At 45.7% G+C, this 19,022-nt stretch overlaps 1 protein-coding gene across 2 annotated transcripts in view; it reads right to left on the bottom strand.

Moving 5' to 3' along the window:
• The window catches only part of SCAF4 (SR-related CTD associated factor 4), a 63,397-nt gene extending 47,025 nt beyond the window's left edge, over window positions 1–16,372 (bottom strand). For both annotated transcript variants that reach the window (XM_049785748.1, XM_049785749.1), the window contains exon 1: window positions 16,325–16,372. In XM_049785748.1, the coding sequence (XP_049641705.1) occupies window positions 16,325–16,354 (30 nt within the window). In that variant the 5' untranslated portion in view covers window positions 16,355–16,372. The remainder of the gene's footprint in view (window positions 1–16,324) is intronic.
• Window positions 16,373–19,022: the final 2,650 nt, after the last annotated feature.

Below are 19,022 nucleotides of genomic sequence, written 5' to 3'. Positions count from 1 at the left end.
CAGCTTTAGGGCCAGGAGATAGCATGGAGGTAGAGCATTTGCCATGCATGCAGAAGAATGGTGGGTGATTCAAATCTTGGTATCCATATGGTCCCGCAAGCCTGCCAGGAGCAATTTCTGAGCATAGATCCAGGAGTAACCCCTGAGCTCTGCCGGGTGTAACCCAAAAACCCAAACCCCCTCCCCCCAAAAAGAGATTCCCAACTTTAATCCCAGAAAGAAATATGCTACCATGCATGCGTGTACTCCTACACCCCCACCTCAATCAGGGCAGGGGATGTGCAAGGAAGTACCCCAAAAGATTCCAGTTAACAAAAAGGGAAAGGTAAAAATATTAACATCTAACTTACAGTAGAAAATTCACAAAGCTGTACTTAACCACTCGAAAAAGATTGATACCACTTATAGGTGCTAGAAGTTGGGGCAAATAAACCTGAGATATGCAAGGTATATCCCTGGGTCCTCAAAAATGATCTCATGAAAACAAGCATCAAGTTCTTAGAAGAAAAGAGGCAACAGTATCAATATTTAATGTGATATTAATCCAAATCAGATTTTTGAAGAACTTAAATATAAAGTTCATTTTGAAAATCAAGTACTAAATAAATTTAATCAATTTATAAAATCAAGTAATAAATTTTAAATGTTTCCAAACAGCTAAAATTTGTAACTTCTCGATTTGGCCAAGAATATAGGATTAACAAATAGCACCCTATCAGGTGTGTCCCTACGCCCTAATAACAAAAATTTACTCTTAGATTTCCTATCAATGGTTTCCCCCCACACACACTTTACTGCACGGTGCTCACTGATTCTGCACTCAGGGATTGCTCTGGGTTGGATTCAGAGGACAAATGGGTGCTGCGATCAAACCCAGGCCAGCTGTGTGCAAGTTGAAGGTCCTATCTGCTGTTCTACTGCTCCAGTCCCCACCTCACCCCATTAAAGTTTAAACTCAACCAACTTAGAATAAAAGCTCATAAAGTATTATAAAGATAAAATTCTGGTATTTCAAAACTTCTTAAAACCAATGAAAACCAAAACGTCATTTTGGTGGGTTGTCTGTTAAAGTGTTGGAGGAAAAATACAACACAATTGGCGCCTGGTTGGTGCCAGTACTCTCTTTGGTACAGTCTCTGCCACACCCCCCCAAGGATCCACAAGTTAGGTTTACTGATGTACATATGTAGATTGTTAAAGCCTTGCAGGGGTCCTCAAACTTTTTAAACGGGGCCAGTTCACTGTCCTTCAGACTGTCAGAGGGCCAGATTATAGTAAAAACAAAAATTATGAACAAACTTCAATGCACACTGCATATATCTTATTTAGAAGTGAAGAAACAAAATGGGAATACAATATGTGGCCCTTTGGCCGTAGTTTGAGGACCATTGCCTTAGTGAGTCAAACCGTGTGAGAGTATATATAACACTATACAGACATTCTAAGATAAGCCCTGTGCCTGGAATATCCCAGGAAAAGCTCTACCCATCCAGAACTGGAATAATCAAGGTCAAAAAAAAAGTAAATATTATTGATAAACAGGCTATTCTTTAAATATTTTGAGATTTTTATTTAGTGCGTGTTACCATAATAATTATCTAGAAGCCATCATAGGACTTTTGTTAACAGAGGGATTTTGCCATTTACTTAAAGATTCAGACTCCATGAGCCTAAGCAGGATATTAAAGGAGAACTTACTAGACATACTATTCTTGTTTTTTCCTTTTTGCCTTTTGGGCCACACCGGTAACGCTATGTGCTCAGAAATTGCTCCTGGCTTGCGGGACCATATGGGACGCCAGCAGATCGAACCATGGTCCGCCCTAGGCTAGCGTGGGCAAGGCAAATGCCTTAACCACTAATGCTAACGCTCTGGCCCTTGTTTTTGTTTTTTCTTGTTTAACCAAGAGCAAAACTTATTCAGATATCCTGATATGTTTCAGGGTTTTCTGAGCATTTGCAACTTTATATGAAGCATATTACAATTTCTTTCTGGCTAATGACACTGCAAGTAAAAAAAAATCTAACACAGAGCTTTTCTAGATAACTAAGAAGCTTAAAAGGGGGGGTGTGTGGAGCTGTGGTGCAGGCCGTAAGGCATCTGCCTTCCAAGCTCTAGCCTAGGATGGACCCTGGTTCAATCCCCCAGCATCCCATATGGTCCCCCGTGCATGCCAGGAGTGATTTCTAAGTGCATAGGCAGGAGTAATCCCTAAGTGTCACCGGGAGAAAAAAAGGCGTCTTTTCCTAATGAAAACAAGTTCCCAGAAAAATAATCTAGCATACAAATGTAGAGGATTTATAAAATTTCAGTCAATATTAAAAAACCAGGAGTTGTTAAAGCAGAGCGATGTAAAAATTTTCCATAGATAATACTGATATAGAAAATGAAAGAAATAAATACAAGGATTGATTTTTTTTTTTAAATTTTGTTTTGGGGTCACACCCAATAACGCGCCCTGGTGGTGACTTGTGTTACTGAGATTTCAAACTAGGGTCTGCAGCCACAGCTACACACAACACTATTCTGAGCCTCAGGAATTCACTTTTAAGTTGTTTTGTGTTTGTTTGGTTAGTTGGTTTTTGGGTCACATCCAGCAGTGCTCAGGGGTTACTCCTACCTCTGCGCTTAGAAATTGCTCCTGGCATGCATGGGGGACCATATGGGATAAATTGATTAGAACCGTCTGTCCTGGATCAGCTGTGTGCAAGGCAGACGCCCTACTGCTGTGCTATCTCTCCGTCCCCAAAGAATCATTTGTAAAAAGTGAATCCCAGAATCCCATATGGTGCCCCATGCCTGCCAGGAGCGACTTCTAAGCACAGAGCCAGAAGTAACTCCTGAGTGCTGCTAGGTGTGCCCACCCCCCAAAAATAAATAAAATAAATAAAAATGATTCTCTGGGGCCCGAGAGATAGTGCAGCAGTAGGGTGCTTGCCTTGTACTCAGCTGACCCAGGACAGATCTGGGTTCAATCTCTGGCATCCCATATGATCTCACAAGCCAGGAGTAACCCCAGAGTGTCACTGGGTGTGGCCCAAAAACCAAAAATATAAAATAAATAAATAAAAGATTCTCTGAAAAATACATTGTTATTTCATTTACAATTCTATTTACTAATAAAATATCACCAGTGGGGGATAGAGTGAGTACGGGCAGTAAGGCACTTGCCTTGCACTTTGTCAACTATGAGTTGACCCCTGGCACAGCATATTGTTCCCAACCACTGCCAAGAGTGATGCCTGAGCAAAGAATCAGGAATAAAGCCTGGCCAACCACTGTTGGGTGTGGCCCACACTCTCCTTCAAATCAACACTGTATGAAACATGCAGCATATATTTATAAGGCAGTTTTTTTTAACTACTTAAATCCACAAAACTTAAAAATCCAATTGCTCTATTTCTTTTCAAGGGGAGTTTTTTGTTTTGAGGTGCTATGTTGCTTTTTTTCTTTTTCTGATCCTTCTTTTGTAAGGACTCTTAACAATGAACATTACTGGGGCCGGAGAGATAGCATGGAGGTAGCATTTGCGTCGCATGCAGAAGGATGGTGGTTTGAATCCCAGCATCCCATATGGTCCCGAGCCTGCCACGGGTGACTTCTGAGTGCAGAGCCAGGAGTAACCCCTGAGCACTGCTGGGTGTGACCCAAAAAACAAACAAAACAACAAAAAATATAAGCATTACTGGGCCAGAGACAGTTTATGGGTTAAGGCACCTGCCATGCACAGAGTCTAGTCATTTCAAAGTATGACTTGTTAAATGACTGGTAAGAGAGATCAGTGATACAGTGGGCTACCTAGGTTCAATACTTGGTATTGTATGTGGTACAGTAGCAAGAGTGATTCTTGACCATAAAGCCAAGAAGGAAGCCCTGAGCACCAAGGGGTGTTACCTCCCTCCAAAAAAAAAAAAAAAAAAAAAAGAGCACTGGGGCCAGAAAAATAGCATGGAGGCAAGGTGTTTGCCTTGCATGCAGAAGGGTGATGGTTTGAAGCACAGCATCCCATATGGTCCCCTGAGCCTGCCAGGAGTAATTTCTGAGCATAGAGCCAGGAGTAACCCCTGAGAGCTTCTGGGTGTGACCAAAATAAAAACAAAAAAAAGAACAAACAAACAAACAAAAAAAGAGCACCAATCAAGAATTAACTCTGATTAGAGCCTCGATGGCAAACTTATGGCACCCTTGCCAGTTGTGGCACTCAAAGGCCTTGCAGCTGGCACAAGGGAAGGGGACTGCAATTAAGATATGCGGCACAGGGGCTAGAGATAGCATGGAGGTAAAGCGCTTGCCTTACATGCAAAAGGTCGGTGGTTCGAATTCCGGCATCCCCTGAGCCTGCCAGGAGCAACTTCTGAGCATAGAGCCAGGAGTAACCCCTGAGCACTGCCAGGTGTGACCCAAAAACCAAAAAAAAAAAAAGATAAGGAGGCAAGTGTGCCAGACTGGGCATTGTGCGGCAGTTTAGGCACTAGGGCTCAAAAAGGTTAGCTATCACTGGATTAGAGGATCATATTTTTTTGTTTTGTTTTTGTTTTGTTTTTTGGCCACACCCGTTTAATGCTTAGGAGTTACTCCTGGCTAAGCGCTTAGAAATTGCCCCTGGCTTGGGGGGACCATATGGGATGCTGGGGGATCAAACCACGGTCCTTCCTTGGCTAGCGCTTGCAAGGCTTACCTTACCTCTAGAGCCACCTCGCCGGCCCCTAGAGGATCATATTTTAATATAAGCTAATTGTTCATTTAATGTCCCCAAGAGCACTCATTTCATCAATAAATTGCCATATCAAAACTAAGTAGGGGGGTGTAGGGTGCATGCCTTGCAAGCAGCTGACCCAGGATCGGTCCTCAAGAACCCATAATGGTCTCCGAGCACCACCAGGTGTAATTCCTGAGCACCAGGTGTGCCCACCCCTCCAAACAAACAAACAAAAATAGCAGGGACTAAAGAGAGTGCAACAAGTGATTAAATGCATACCTATGTCAGGAAGGTCTAGGTTCCATTCCTTTGTAGCATGGTTCTATAAGTACCCCTGAGAGCAACCTTTAAGCAGATAGTATCTGGGAGGTGTACAGCCTCTGAGCACCACTGCCACTGGCTGTGGCCAACCCCCCAAAACTAACCATAACGATTATTTTGAAAACTTACAAGTCATGAGTAGTATTACATATTCATACTCTTAAACGATGCTCTTTAGACCATAACAATAAATAAAAATATAAAGTAGGCACACGTGCCTCCTTGACTACTTTACTCTTAGGGATAATAGATGAAGCGTTTAGACAAAGTCTAAAATATGGATCCTGAATATAGAAGAGAGTTCTGGAATTGAAGCTGAAAGGTCACAGATTGAAATCATCAAGGGGTTGAGAAAGAACTTGAAATAGAAGGAAGCCAAAGAGCATACACCAGACGGTATGATTCACATTTCAATGTGGTATAAAACCTAGATTCTTGGGGATACAGAATTGAGTTTCCTGGGGTACAGAAGCTAGTTTAAACTGCAGTGAAGCTAAATTCTATACAAATTGAATCTAGTTTCAATGTGGTATATAGAGCCACGCTTGTTAACTTTATCATGGGGGCTGGAGCAATAGTACAGCAAGTGTGGCCCAAAAACCAAAAAAAAAAAAAAAAAAAAAAAAAAAAAAAAGCCCAAAAAAAAACAATTACAATTAAACAGTATACAGTTAGGGGTCAAACCACTGGTAAAGGAACTTTGCCTTGGAAGCAGTCATCCTGCCTCAGATTCAAGTCCCACTAGCCCATATGGTTCATTGATAAACACTACTAGGAATGGGCACTGATTGCAGGGCTTACTCCTGACTTTGTGCATATATCCAAGTGTGGCCCCAAAATCAAAATAAGTTACAAAAAAAAGTAACTTTAGTCATGTTGACTTTATGGCAGAGGTCTTAAACTCAATTTACCTGGGGGCCGTAGGAGGTAAAGTAGGGGTGAGGCAGGGCCGCATAAGGGATTTCACACACACAAAAAAAGTCCTCAAATGTCATTAACAGTTTTATTTCTTCTGAACATGAATAGAATATTGAATGAAGATCATGAACAGTTCTTCTGAACATGGCATCCTTTGCCTATTCATTGCTGCCAGAGACTTGACAGCGCTTCTCACAAATCTGAACCACATTTGGCTTTAGAGAGGAAGCAGTTGAGACCCTCAGTATGGCTTGAAGATGATCATCATTAAGTCTAGACCTGTACTTTGACTTATTGAAGTTCAATGTGGAGAATAACGTTTCACACAAATATGTGCTCCCAAAAAGACACACGGTGCGCTTGAACTTTTGGGAAAGCTCAGGGAAGCTGGGGGGCAATTCTCTCAAAAATTGCCCATGCATGTCTGCTTTTCCACTAATCTCCCTAAACTTGGCTTTGAGATCAGAGTTACATTGCAGGTCAATGAGCTCCATTTGAAGCACAGGAGGGGCATCTTGCACATCAAAGAAAAAGGGATCCACAAACATTTGGAAAATGGCTCTGTGCTTTTTGAAGTCTGCAAATCTGTGATCAAATTCCTTCTCTAGCTTAAAAATAGCATCAACGTATTTCTCACCACTGAATGGTATGCCTGTATCCACAAGTTCCTTGCATGCTGGGAAATGGCAAAGGTTTGTCTGAGAGAGCTGGGATTTCCATAACACAAGTTTTGTGGAAAATGCTCTCACACTGTCATAGGCAGCACTGGTAAGCTGCCCCGGGGCCTTGTAACATCTTGTTTAGAACATTCAGCTTATGTGTGATGTCAACAAGAAAAGCTAAGTCCATGAGCCATTTGTGATCACTCAACTCAGAAACAGCATACCCATCCTTCTCCATGAAGGCTTTCACTTCTCTCAACTCAAAAACTCTTTTCAGGACATTTCCCCTACTGAGCCAACGTACCTCGGTGAAATAGAGTACATCTCCATATTCTGACTCCATTTCCTCTAAAAAAGCACGGAACCTCCTGTACATTAAGCCCCTCGATCTGATTTGGTTGATGCGTTTCACAACAACAGACATCACGTTGTCACATGGCAGGCATTTACTGCAAAGGGCCTGTTGATGGATAATGCAGTGAAGAGCAATGGCCTTCTCTACGCCCTTCCTCTTCAAGTTTTTTTTGAACAAGTGCCACCAGTCCATTTTTCCTCCCTGTCATTGATGGCGCTCCATCGGTTATTATTCCAACAAACCTCCTCCATGGGAAACCTGGATTCTCAATGGCATCACACAGATGTATCTCATTAGCAGTGGTCTTGCCATGCATTGGAATTATTGTGAGCAGCTCCTCTGTCAATTCAAAATTGCAATCAACACCATGGACATAAATTGTGAGCTGCGCAGTGTCTGTTATATCTGTGTCCTCGTCAAGAGCAACTGAGTATGCATCAAAACATTTGGCTTTCTCACACAGTTGATGATGCCACTTGACATGTCAGAAATGTGCTCTGCCACAGTGTTGGCAGAAAGGCTGATTTTGCTAAACTGACCTTTCTTTTCAGGACAGGTAATACTTGCAGCCTATAACATGCATTTTTCAACAAACTCTCCTTCTGTGAATGGTTTCCCTGCCTTAGCAATCATCTCACTAACCACATAACTAGCTTCGACCAATGCAACATTCTCTTTCGTTGCTTTCTTGAAGAAATCTTGTTGCCTCATTAGACATGCTTTAAGACTGGCAACCCGCTTGGCTCTCTCATTTCCTTGATATTTTGCACATTCCTCAGCATGTTTAGTTGAATAATGGCGTTTCAAGTTGTATTCCTTGTGCACTGCAACTTTCTCTGAGCAAATAAGACATGTGGGGATGCCCCTGTGGCTCAACAAAGAAATACTGCATCTCCCACTTTTCCTGAAATTGTCTGTGCTCGTCATCAATCTTTCTCTTCACTTCATCATGAAGTCAGGATGAAGGTATGACAAAATCTAATTCTGTAATAAACTCCTCTCCCTTAGGCCTCCGACAAGGGCAGGAGCTGCAGAAATGAAGTTTGTGCTAGGCGCAAAGTATTCGCGATTATTCGCAATAAAAAATCACATTAGTAAGAAAAAAAATCGCGAAAAATTGCATTAAACATTTGCATACCCCGAACGGAACTGCTTAGGGTATGAGAATGTTTAATGCGATTTTTTTCTTACTAATGTGATTTTTATTGCGATACTGCGATATTGAAGGCTGGCCGGGCCGCAGGCCACAAAATGTTGTATGGAGGGCCGCAAACAGCCCGTGGGCCACGAGTTTGAGACTTCTGCTTTATGGTGATTTCTGACAGTTCTATAATACAGGAAACCATTTTCTGTTATTTGATGTAGAAGCTATTCTAATTAGCCAGAAAAAAAAATTTTTTTTGTTTTGTTTTTGGGCCACACTCGGCGGTGCTCCTGGCTGTCTGCTCAGAAATAGCTCCTAGCAGGCACGGGGGACCATATGGGACACTGGGATTTGAACCAACCACCTTAGATCTGGATTGGCTGCTTGCAAGGCAAACACCGCTGTGCTATCTCTCCGGGCCCAGCCAGAACATTTTTTAAAAATCAATTTTAACTGCCTTCCTCCAACTCACTATTTTTAAATTATGAAGAACAGAACTTACTAATTAAATAATTTTATGTGGTTTTCATGGACACTGCCAACCTAATTCTGAGGCTATTTTTCTAATTAATAATAAAATGACAATAATCTTTCTGAAATATTTAATTTATAGCTGTCATTACACAAAAGACAAATGAAAAATTTTAACTGGATCCATCAGAAAATGGAAGGAAACCCTTGGACAGCATGCGACTAGATTTATAAAGTGCCTATTAAGAATATGCCTGGCAAGTGCCTGACCCAGTTTGATTCCTTCCACCACATGATTTCCCACACATTTCAAATTATCTTTTGTACAAAGATGCTTTGTTCTTGGGGCTGGATAATTTGAAATAGTACAGCAGGTAGGATGCTTGCCTTGCACATGGTCAATACAGGTTCAATCCCAGAATCCCATATGGTCCACCAAACACACTAGGAGTGATTCTTGTCCCAAGAGAAAGGCGTGGCCCAAAATCAAAACCAAAAAATGAGGCTTTGTCCCTTTCATTTATATGGGAATAGAGGGGTTAAATAAACAATATTCACCATTCTATCTGAAAGCATGATATCAAACATGAATTTATCTATAAAATGTGAGACAGTAGGCATACAGAGAAATGGAGAAAGAAATAACTCAATTAACAAAAGGAAACTGAAGGATGAAATAATAGTATAGAGGGTAAATTACTTGCTTGAGGCAGATCTGAGTCTGACCTGAATGCAGAACCTAAAGTAAGTCCTACGCACTTACCGGTGTTGGCCCCAAAACCCACAATCCTCCAACCCCTTCCCTCCAAACAAAAAGCCCCCTAAATTATCCATTGATAGACACAGGAAAGATGCCTTCAAACAATACAATTGCAAAGCAGGCACAGATGAAAGTCAAATAGACAAGTTTTCATTACAGAAGTAAATAAAGCTCTTTAATCAAGAACTAAAATTTAGCCCCCCCCCCCCAGAAAAAAGATAGTTTGGGCTTTTTGTATGTCTCTGTGTGTTCTTAGGGAATGAACCCAGGTCTCATGCACAAAAAGCTTGCAATGTACCACTGAGCCACATTCCCAGTCTACATTTAATTACTGGAGCCAAAGACAGTTTGGTGGCTAAAGCAGTCAATCCCATCTTGATTTCTTTGTTTTTCAACACCGATTCCTGAGTGTAGAGCCATGACTAATTTCTTTTTTTTCCCTTTAAACATCTTGATTACATATATGATTGTGATTAGGTTTCAGTCATGTAAAGAACACCCCCTTCACCAGTGCAACATTGCCATCACCAATGTCCCAAATCTTCCTCCATCCCACCCCACCCCAGTTCCCTCATTCATTCACATGATTATGGTAGTTCTCTGTGTAGTTATTTCTTTTCTTTTCTTTTTTTTTTTACCCACCCCACCACTGTGTAGTTATTTCTATCCAGCTTGATTTCTGGCACCATATCTGCCTCTCCCCAGCCCCAGCACAGCTAGGAAAGCCCCTTGAGAAGAGCCAGGAGAAAGCTCGGAGCACCAAAGTGTCTTGCCCCACCTTCACCTGCCCCAAATAAATTAAAAAAAAAAAAAAAAGAGGCCAGAGTGACAGGCACTTGCTTATACACTGCCAACCCAGGTCCAATCCCCTTGCACCCAACACATATGTCCCCAAGTCTCACCAGAAGTGATCACCAGCCAAGTGTATGAGAAAATAAAGTAAAATTGGATTAGAGTATCTGTGAAAATTTGAAAAAAATAAAAAGACACTAACAATTATTTAATTTTTTTTGCTTGCTTTGGAGCCACCCACTGGTGCTCAGGGGTTACTCAGTGGTTACTCCTGACTGCTCAGAGACCATATGGGATGCCAGGGACTGAATCTGGGCTGGCCATCTACAAGGGCCTTATCTGTTGTACTATATGGCTCTGGCCAGTTTTTTTTTTTTTTTTTGGGGGGGGTGGACGGGGGTCACACCCAGCAGCACTCAGGGGGTTACTCTTGGTTCTATGCTCAGAAATCGCTCCTGGAAGGCACAAGGGACCATATTGGGATTCAAATCACTGTCCTTCAGCATGCAAGGCAAATGCCTTACCTCCATGTTATTTCTCCAGCCCCTAGATATTTTTAATACTAACAGAAATATAGGTATGCCTTATCGTCTAATCTCAATAGATCTTGGCATGGCCTCATCCCAAAAAAATTAAATTATTTTTGTATTTTCTGTGATTCAAAGGGAATGGAACATTAATCAAAGAATATTAGCCAAAATTTAACTGTCCGTAAGTGCTTTTCCTTTATATCTGATAATATATGCTATAGCTGGCTTGTTCTTAAGCTTATTATTGAAGCTGTATATTCTTCTGAATCAAGATAAAAAACTGATTCAGGGTCAGAGATAATAAGCAAATAAAGCACTTGCCTTGCATGCAGCCAATCTAAGTTTGATCCCTGGCAACACATGCCCCCCCCCCCATCTCATCCCCCATCCGGGAGTGAACCCTGAGCATAGCCAAGTGTGGCCCCTAAACAAAACTAATCTTTTCTGCATGTCACCAAAAAAATTAAAGGATGTATTTGCCTAATTATCAAGAGGGAATCACAGGGGATGCTGGGATGGAGCCTAGGTTAGCTGCCTGCAATGCAAACACCCCAAACTATTACTCTGGCCCCAAAACTAAGCTTTTTTTTATATTTCCATTTCTCCGACATGCTCAAGCTTTTACTCTCATCATTCTAAGGATAAGACTATATACATGACTCTATTAAGATGCAAAGTTTGGCACCCCTGCCTTGCACACTATCAATTAATTTCTCTTTCCCTTCATTCTTTTTTTTTGGGGGGGGGGGGCTTGGGTCACACCGGGTAGTGCTGAGGGGTTACTCCTGGCTCCATGCTCAGAAATTGCTCCTGGCAGGCACAGGGGACCATATGGGACACCGGGATTCGAACCGATGACCTTCTGCATGAAAGGCAAATGCCTTACCTCCATGCTATCTCTCTGAACCCTTTCCTTTCATTCTTAAGCCATTTCCTCCAACTCCAATCCTTGCAACCAAACCTCTCAAAGAAAATTCTATTTGCTACCTTTCATCTATATCATCACTGAACTAAACTTCATATCTCATTTACCCTAAATTCTAGCATCCTTTTCAACTGTGACTCCCCTACCCTCAATTATATAAAAATATTGTCTTGAGGCAATAATTAAGATAGGGAGCTTTGCATTCAAATCCCAGCTCTGCCATTAGCCAGCAGTATTCCCTTGGGTAAATTATTTAACTTATTTAAAAATCAGTTTGTCTATAATGGAGGCATAGTGTGGAATATTATATTAAATGTGTGTATATAAAGTGCCTGATGAACCCTATATTCGTATTATATATTAACTTTGTTTCTGAATCACACCCAGCAGCACTCAGGGATTACTCCTGCCTCAGCACTCAAAAATCGCTCCTGGCAGGAACAGGGACCATATGGGATGCTGGGATTTGAACCACTATCCATCCTGGATCGGCTGTTTGTGCAAAGCAAAAACACCCTAAAGCTGTGCTATCTTTCTGGCCCCTGAAAATCAACTATATTTTCTTCTTTACTACATTTGTTTACGCTAACTCTCCTGGCACATAGAAGAGAGAGCAAAAGTGCTTATAAGCCCAACAGATGACAAGATAGGGATTCCCCAGACCCAGTCTTCCCTCTTCTCCATTCCTATTAAAAATACACCAAATTTACATTTTACATGTCTTTCCTACTGCAATCCCCAAACCACTCACCTTTACCAAATACCTTCTAAAATATACAACACACAGTGTTTTGATTATATGAATCAAATATTTAAAACTTTCCATTTATCCACAGCCTGAAAAGCAGGGGTCTCCTCCGTACAACATTTGTGGCCCTGCCCGAGAGGAACTTTTTGTTTTGTTTTGTTTTGTTTTAGTTGTTTGGGTCACACCCCCAATGTTCAAGGCTTACTACTGACTTTGCACTCAAGGATCACCCGACTTTGCCTCCTGCGGCCCCCAGGTAAATTGAGTTTGAGACCCCTGCTGAAAAGTGAAGCCAAGGAGCTAGAGCAGGGGTCTCGAACTCAATTTACCTGGGGGCTGCAGGTGCAAAGTCAGTAGTAAGCCTTGAACATTGGGGGGTGTGACCCAAACAACTAAAACAAAACAAAACAAAAAAGATTCCTCTAAGGCAGGGCCACAAAATGTTGTAAACGGCCGCGAGTTTGAGATCTCTGAGCTAGAGTGATAGTATAGAAGGGAGGGCACTTACCTTTCAGGACAAGTGAACACTGCCAGGAGTGATTCTTGAGTGCAAAACCAGAAGTAAGCCCTGAGCACTGACTGGCTGTGACCCCTCACTACCTTTAAACAGTGTTCTCTGTACCTTCTAAAATTCTCAAACTGATTTCTCTATGGCTATCCCATTCTATCTTATTAGGGTCCCAAAGAAAGATGGTTTATCACATATTAAAATTATTTACCAGGGGGCCAGAGAGAAGGTAGAGCAGGAAAGGCATTTGCCTCATACTCATCTAACCCAAGTTCAATCTTAGGCTCTCCATATAATTCCTGAGTGTAGAGCCAGGAGTAAGCCCTGAACACAATTGAGTGTAGCCCAAAACACAAAAAGTTATTTGCCAGAGCATTAGCTCAAGAGGGCTGGAGTGATGCAGAAGCCCTTGGTTATATCCTCAAAATTGAACAACCCACGGTGTGCTCCCATCCCTTCAAAATCTTCTGGGGCCAGTTCACAGAACCAGAGCACATGCTTTACATCAATGGTCCTCAAACTACGGCCCGCGGGCCACATATTGTATTTATTCCCATTTTGTTTCTTCATTTCTAAATAAGATATATGCAGTGTGCATAGAAATTTGTTCATAATTTTTGTTTTTACTATAATCTGGCCCTCTAACAGTCTGAAGGACAGTGAACTGGCTCCCTGTTTAAAAAGTTTGAGGACCCCTGCACATATTTGTGGCCCAGGTTTGGTCCAAGGTACCATGATTCCCTTGACCAAAAAATCTGGAAGAAACCCCTAAGCACAGCTGGGTGTTGCCATCTCAAGCCAAAAAGTTACTTGCTTATGTTTTATGCCCTCTATTAAAATAAGGTTTCTCGGGGCCGGGAAGATGGCGCTAGAGGTAAGGTGTCTGCCTTGCAAGTGCTAGCATAAGATGAACAGCAGTTTGATCTCCCGGCGTCCCAAATGGTCCCCCCAAGCCAGGGGCGATTTCTGAGCGCATAGCCAGGAGTAACCCCCTGAGCATCAAACAGGTATGGCCCAAAAACCAAAAAAAAAAAAAGGTTTCTCAAAGGTGGAGCTCCTTGGTAGTCTCAGAGTACCAAGAATAGCTTTACTGCTGAGCAGATAGGCATTTTAAAGACTTGTGAAGTCAAAGTCTGGGAGATTTGAAGTTATAGGGAACTAATCAGTAACTATTCATGAATGGGAAGAAATAACTGAGCACTACAAATCAAGCAAAAAGGTGAGATTTAATGTCAGACCAACTCTTCAAAATAGTTTGTTTAAACTGGGATTGACAATATGCACTTAACAAAATCCAAATTATATTTCATAAAAATAGAAAAGGATTTTATTTTTTTGGTTAACACCCAGCTATGCTCAGGGGTTATTCCTGTGATGGTGGGGACTTATGGGATACCAAGTATTAAACTTAGGTTGGCCACACGCAAGGCAGGTCCCCGGAGCAGCTAGGATAGGAGTGAATTCTGACTGCGGAGTCGGGAGTAACCCCTGAGCACCACCACCGGCTACGGCCCCAAAACAAAACAAAACTCAATAGGGGCGGGAGAGATAGCATGGAGGTTAAGCGTTTGCCTTGCAATGCAGGGGGTGGGTGGTTCAAATCCCAGCATCCCAAATGGTCACCTGAGCCTGCCAGGAGCGATTTCTGAGCAAAGAGCCAGGAGTGACCCAAAAACCAAAAACCAGAAAGAAAAAAAAAAAAAAACCAAACCCACAGCAACTCAATAAAGGATCTGTCAAACAGCTGCAAAGTGCAAGAAAGTTAATGAATGCCAGGTCGTCACAGAGCCCACATTTTCTGTCTTCAGAAAACTTTGGAAGACCTTCCAACTTATCACCACATATCCTTCTAGGGACCCCAAAGTAGGAAAATTTTCACTGTTTGGAAAATCCCTACAGAACTCTCTCAGCAGGGTATTGTCGAACACCAGTTGCCCAACCACTGCAGCTAGGACAAGTTCCGTGCATATGGGCCGAGGCTCGGCCTGGGTCAATCAACAGTCTCAACCCCAGGGTGCGGGGAGGTGGCCGTGGTCTGGTCATAAGCTGCTGCAAGAAAAAACTGTTAACAAGCGTCTCGATGCAACCCCAGCAGCGGGGTGCCACACACTGAAAATGCCAGGCTCCAGCAACTGCCAGCTCTCCGACACCCGAGCTTTTTTGGCAAGCGGGGAGGTTTCTCCTAGACCTAGGCTTCGGGAAGAGGCAGAGAGGGCTGCCGCGGGTTGACGATTGTCAAGAGTCTGTCGGGCTCAAGCTGCAGCTTCCAAACTGTCTAAGAGGGCTCGTCCACCGCCACCCGTAACCCTGTCCCCGCTCACTTCGACTCGAGAAAAGGCGAAGTTAGTGAGCATTTATAACCAAAATTAAATAAATTTAAAAAAAAAAAAAGAAGAGGCGTGGAGGTGGTGGTGGGGAAAGCTTTCAGGTACAAGTGGAGATAAAACCCGGGTGATCGCCAGCTGCGGAGCACCATTGTTCGCGGTTTGGGAGCCCCTTTTTCTCATGGAAATGCTCCAGTCCGGGGAGGGGGGTGCATTAGGTCGGGCGGGCAGGGAGGCGGGGAGGGGAAGGGGAAGGGGAAAAGGAAAGGAGGCGGAGCCCGCCCTCGTCCCGCCCATACAGCTTTTCCCGGAGTCACCGCGGGGCCGCAGGAGCTGGGCTCGGAAGGCGAAGCGGGCTGGGGGGAGGAATTAAAAATAAATAAATAAGTAAAAGGAGGGCCGAAGAGACAGTATGGAGGTGGGGCGTTTGCCTTGCACGCATGCAGAAGAACGGTGGTTCGAATCCCGGCATCCCACAAGGTCCCCTCCCAGAGCCTGCCAGGAGCGATTTCTGAGTGCATAGTCGGGAGGAACCCCTGAGCGCGGCCGGGTGGGACCCAGAAATCAACAAACAAACAAGCAAATAAATAATAATAAAGGAGGGGCCGGAGAAGTAGCACGGAGGTCATGAGCTGGACTTGCACGCACGCAGAAGGCCGGTGGTTCGAATCCCTGCATCCCATGGGGCCCCCCCACCCCGCTAGAACCTGCCAGGAGGAGCCATTTCTGAGTGTCGAGCCAGGAGTAGAAGGGACCCCTGAGCGCGGCGGGTGGGGCCCCCAGAACCGAAATAAGAATGAAATTTTGAAAAAGCCCCCCCAAATGAAAACCCTGGAAGTGCCCCCCCTTGACCCAGGGGCTGCGAGCGAAGCAAAGCGAAGGGAAGCGGGGCCCCCCCGCGGGCCGCTTGTCTCCCCGACCGCCGGGCTCAGTGGCTCAGAGATCAAGAGTCCAGCGGGCGCCGCGCAACAGGCGGAGGGAGCCCTCGGCCTCGGGGGCGAAGCTGCCTCTGTTCGGGGTCCGGCGGCGGAGGGTCGCCGTGGCCGGCCAGGCCTCCTTCGCGCTCGCCCGAGCAGGAGGCCCCGCCCGCCCGCGCCCGGGACTCGGACTCGGACACGGACACGGACACACTCGCACGCAGGGCCCGGAGCAGCGGGCCGCCTCACCTCCTGGTTGAAGGCGTTGACGGCGTCCATGTTCGCGCGGAGGCGGCGCGGGCGCGGGCGAGGCCTCTGCTGCTCCTCCGCTCACATCCAGCGCGGCTCGCGCCGTGGACGCGCGGGGTCGGCGGGGGCGGCGGGCGGGGAGGCGGCCGGCCTGAAGGGAGGCCGGCCAGGAAGCGGCGACGGGCCTCCTTGCCCTCCTCACTCAGGCCCGTGAGGAAGACGAGGCGGCGACGGGCTCCAACATGTCCGTGTGGCGCGGCGCGGTGCGGTGCGGTGCGACCCGGGCGCTCACTGGCCCGGCCGGCAAGGGGCGGGCGGGCGGGCCTCACTCTCGCTCTCGCTCCCCTCGCCTTCTCCTCTCCTCTCCTCTCCTCTCCTTTCCTCAGCGGGATGGCGGCAGCGCGAGGCCACGCCGCGCGGAGCACCCTGGGACGGCTCGGGCCTCCCTCACGGCGCTTCCGGTGCCCGGCGGTCGCCCCGCCCCTAAAGGCGCGCCGGGGCACGCCCTCTAACACGGACACGCCCCCTCGCGCATGCCCAGTCGTTGACTCCCCGCCCCCGAAAGCAGCGTCAAGCCCCGCCCAAGACACGCCCTCTCAGGCAGACACGCCCCTAGCGCATGCCCTGTCGCCTAAACCCCGCCCCCGAAAGGCGCGCCGGGACTCACCCCCTCGCGCATGCCCAATCGCTGCGCGCGTGACGCCAAAGCGCCGCGCCGTTTCCCGCCGCCGCCGGCGGCTGCGCACGCGCACGCGGGTTTCGGACGGAGCTTGACGTGAAGGACGGGCGCGTCTAGGAGTGAGCGCGCGCGCGCGCGCGCGAGAAAGAGAACCCGGGAATTTCGAGGCTGGCCTCCAGGATGGCCTACGTGCTGCACACGTAGGGAGGCGGTTCACTGGTCCAGCCTTGTCGGGCGCTAGCTGGCTTGCACCTCACCCTCCTCCAGGGCAGGTTTGCGGCAGGCTCCCGGGCTGCATTTTTTTGCAGTGCTGGGCCAGTGCAACTCAGTGCCAGGGTTTGGACGTGTTTTTCTGTGACTACGCGGTGGATCCTGCACCAGTTGTGCTACATGCATACACCCCGAAGCTCGGAATCATTCGACCTCTGGACGAAGGCGACCCGCACATGGGCAGCCAGCCATGTGCTGCGAGAGGAAAACGAATTCGCTCCATTTCTAGAAAAAATGCTTCCCCAAACCACTTTTTTAAGGGGGGGGGTCTGGTTTGGGTGTAAACGCTTTATTTATCCCCTTTTTCACTTTTCTGAACTGGAGTAAACTATGAGCACAGACTGATGAGCTACTAAGGGCACCATGTGCTCTAGAGAGAAATGCAAAATTGGAAGGGTGGAGTCACTCAGATGCTGGGGATTTCGAGAGTTAAGGAAATGGAGTAGCCTCTGGATCCAGAAGAGTAACAGCTGGAAAGAACTACTGATGTTAAGGGAGAGGAAGTGCTCACAGGAAGCTTAGCAGTTCTGGCTTCATACGCATCCTAGATGGTGGATTTAAAAAAAATGTTTGGGGGGGCCGGAGAGATAGCATGGAGGTAAGGTGTTTGCCTTTCACGCACGAGGTCATCGGTTCGAATCCCGGCGCCCCATATGGTCCCCCATGCCTGCCAGGAGCAATTTCTGAGCCTGGAGCCAGGAATAACCCCTGAGTACTGCCGGGTGTGACCCAAAAACCACACACAAAAAAAAAATGTTTGGGAGTAAGTAAGGATAGTAAGGACGGAGCCATTTGACTTTTCCGTGGCCGACCCAGGTTTGATCCCGGTCCCAAAATAGACCCGCAAGCCCCCTAGTATTGATCCATGAAGACAGCCCAAAATGAACCCCGAACACTGCCAGATGTGGTCCAAAAGACCAAAGTGGGGGAAATCAGTTTAGGGAATGTATGTGGAGGGAGAGAAGGGTTAGGAAGAAAGCACACTAATGGTTAACACTAGTAAGTCCTAAGGGACTAGTCAGTCCCTTAGCATGAGCTGTTCAGTGTGCAATTTGGTGCTATTTTCTTTTCAACTGCATCACCAACTTCTGTTCAAGGTGGCTATTTAATACTTAGACTTCTTATGCCCAAGACCAGAGAGTTTCCTTCAGGAAGTCTGAGCTGCTGCCCCAGGGGCAAATAAATGATGTCAAGGAGGCAGTTGGATAAACACGTGTAGAAGAGACAGCTGTGAAGAGGTAAGGAGTTATTAGCTCCACTAGTAGAGGGAGAAGCTGAAGTTGATCGGAACCCAGACCTGAAGCCAGAGGAGTCTGCACCAGCCAAAGAGCATCTTGCCACCATGTGGTCATCCCCAGTGTCATCCTCAGTCAATGTCCCATATGCACCAAAAGTGATCCTAACAACACCAAAGGAAAAAGAAGATTAGAGGGCTGGGATCACAGGAATGCTGGAATTGGAGAGGAAGCAGAGAATGTTCCTAGAAGTAGTCAAGTGGGCGGTCCTGATAGTATTTGGACCTCAATAGTCACTTGGGCCTGAGCAGTGGGTATTCAAGAGAGGAAGGTGCAGGATGTGATTTACAGGTACTTGGCTATGAAGATCACTAGAAAAAGCAGGATAAAGGGATGGTGTCTTTGTTTCTCAGATGAGACTAGCAAGAGGGCTAGGGAGTTGCTCAGAGTTCTTGCAGAGGTATAGCAGGTAGGAAGTTTGCATACGTGTTGCACATGCTACTGCCACTGACTT

The sequence above is a fragment of the Suncus etruscus genome, chromosome 13 (assembly GCF_024139225.1).
Source record: "Suncus etruscus isolate mSunEtr1 chromosome 13, mSunEtr1.pri.cur, whole genome shotgun sequence".
NCBI lineage: Eukaryota > Metazoa > Chordata > Mammalia > Eulipotyphla > Soricidae > Suncus > Suncus etruscus.
The sequence above is the reverse complement of the archived record's forward strand: the minus strand, read 5'-3'. Positions and strand labels throughout refer to the sequence as shown.